The sequence below is a fragment of the Olea europaea genome, chromosome 6 (genome assembly GCF_002742605.1).
Source record: "Olea europaea var. sylvestris chromosome 6, O_europaea_v1, whole genome shotgun sequence".
Lineage (NCBI taxonomy): Eukaryota > Viridiplantae > Streptophyta > Magnoliopsida > Lamiales > Oleaceae > Olea > Olea europaea.
Genome location: NC_036242.1, coordinates 9,276,152 through 9,278,086, shown reverse-complemented (window position 1 = coordinate 9,278,086; position 1,935 = coordinate 9,276,152). Strand labels below are relative to the sequence as shown.

General features: G+C 33.3%; 1 protein-coding gene across 1 annotated transcript; it reads right to left on the bottom strand.

Annotated features, from left to right (window-relative positions):
* Positions 1-341: 341 nt before the first annotated feature.
* On the bottom strand, positions 342-1,211 carry LOC111395754. The gene is made up of 2 exons (XM_023021888.1): positions 1,060-1,211; positions 342-801 (listed from the first exon to the last, which is right to left on the bottom strand). The coding sequence occupies exons 1-2, from the start codon at positions 1,163-1,165 to the stop codon at positions 557-559; spliced, it is 351 nt and encodes a 116-aa protein (XP_022877656.1). The 5' UTR covers positions 1,166-1,211; the 3' UTR covers positions 342-556.
* Positions 1,212-1,935: the final 724 nt, after the last annotated feature.

Sequence of the window (1,935 nt, the reverse complement as noted above, 5' to 3'; positions counted from 1 at the left end):
CTTTAACGATGCTTATTTACAAAGAATTTTCGTTTGTTGCTTAAAATTGTAACATAAATAGCGTCATCATCGTTATATCTTATCATGACTAGCCTTGTTTTCGTAATGAAAACATTCTAACACGTTGGATTATGCCATCCACATTCGATTTGATCATGTGTCTTGATGCTTGACATATATGAAATAGTATTAAGCCTTTTGATCGGCCAAATCTAACTTTTGTATTCGAGTGTGGCCCATGAAGGACGGTGCAAAGCTAGCAAGTTGATACCTTTTGATGGCATGAGTTCAAGTGAAAGAGAAAAATCAAATAACATTTAGTAAAAGAATAAGAATATGCCTTATCAAAAATGAAAAACAACTTTTTATTGGATTAAACCGTTCGCATTAAGTGAAAGACAAGACATACAGTATTGAGACTCCAGTATATCAAACACTAATTTGCACAAACTTGCAGTAGATGCCTTATTGACTTGAAAGCACGCAACATATATAAAGCTAAAGAAGAAAGTTGCTTTTACAATATTCGACATAATATCCGTACTTAAGTCGGAAATTAACGACAGTGTGGCCAATGTTTGCAGTGCTTTGGTTTGGGTTTGTAGGGCTTGTACGGTTTGTGTCCATCTCCATTTTCATTTGTATTAGTACTCACAGTTTCTCCAGATTTAGTCTCAGTCTCTGTCTCGGCTTGATGAGTCTCATCCCCGTGGACACCCTCTTTGCAGTGCGGATAGTGGCAGTGATGCCCTCCGCCGTGCCATCCGCCTCCTCCATGGCGGTCCACTTGCTCCCCACCCTCTTCAAAAATGTACAATTAAGGAACATCAGTAACTGCTTATGAAGAAAATCTATATATAGATTTAGATTTTGTACTTTTTTTTTCGTGAACAGTACTTGGAAGGCATATTGTGCATTTAGAGTATGATTGTTATGCGGGACAGACACTATAATAAAAATCATAACTTCAGTTTCTTCTTCAACAACGAACGATTCTATCTAATCTACAAAATATGAGAGAGAGAGAGAGAGAGAGAGAGATTGGTAAACAATACTCACGAGTTTGGGCAACTCCGGGCTCATTATCTGCCGAAGCTCTGGAAGAGATTACAAGAACTACAGCGAAGAGAAAGCTGAGAAGAAATAAAGTCTTGAAGGGAGCCATTTTTCTCAAGTAGAGGAAATTATGCTTTGGATGAAAAGCTCAGTGTTTTTGTCCATAATTTATAGGCCACTGATAGTAGATATATATTAGAAATGCAGATCTATTTTAATCCTAGGGTCAAAAATCGGACAAAACATAACAATTCTAGCACGCTTTAAGTTAACTATTTTTCTTGGTAATCAATCATTCAATCAATTACTCAAAATTTTAATATTTTTTAAACACAGATGCAGCAGCCAAACAATCATAGAAATAATCCATTTCTAAAGCTACTTATTAGAAAAATTGAAATAGTGTATTTAAATTTTTTAATGTCGCCAGGATTCAACTTTCGAAACTAGTATATGTGCTTCGATTAATAACTTCTCTCCATGTTACCACTTCATCTAGAGGTTTACGCTTTATGGCGTTGATTGTTACATTTTTGCTTGTGAATATATTGGATAAAGTGTCTTAATTAATTTTGAATTTATTAATCATATTATAATTTTTTCTTTTATTTGAAATATTGTTGCAACTCATTCTTAATTAATTTCCGCAAGAGCGATGTACTAAATTAATTTGGTTTTATTATTAGTTAATTCTATGCAGCTGTATCATGTTTCATTTATTTCTTTATATAAACATGTTTATGCGAGTAATATAGGTATTGAAGTATGTTACACGTCAAAATAATTCAAATGCTCAAACTCATTTCAATTATATATTTATTTTTGGCACAAATATAATACAATTTTCAAGTTTCTTTTTTTCATAACATCTTAAATCCT

Excerpts from the sequence above, each read along its gene's own strand:
- LOC111395754 (XM_023021888.1), bottom strand. The coding sequence starts at position 1,165 with ATGGCTCCCTTCAAGACTTTATTTCTTCTCAGCTTTCTCTTCGCTGTA. Across the intron at positions 802-1,059 it reads GCCCGGAGTTGCCCAAACTC|AGGGTGGGGAGCAAGTGGAC; the intron begins GTGAGTATTGTT and ends ACATTTTTGAAG.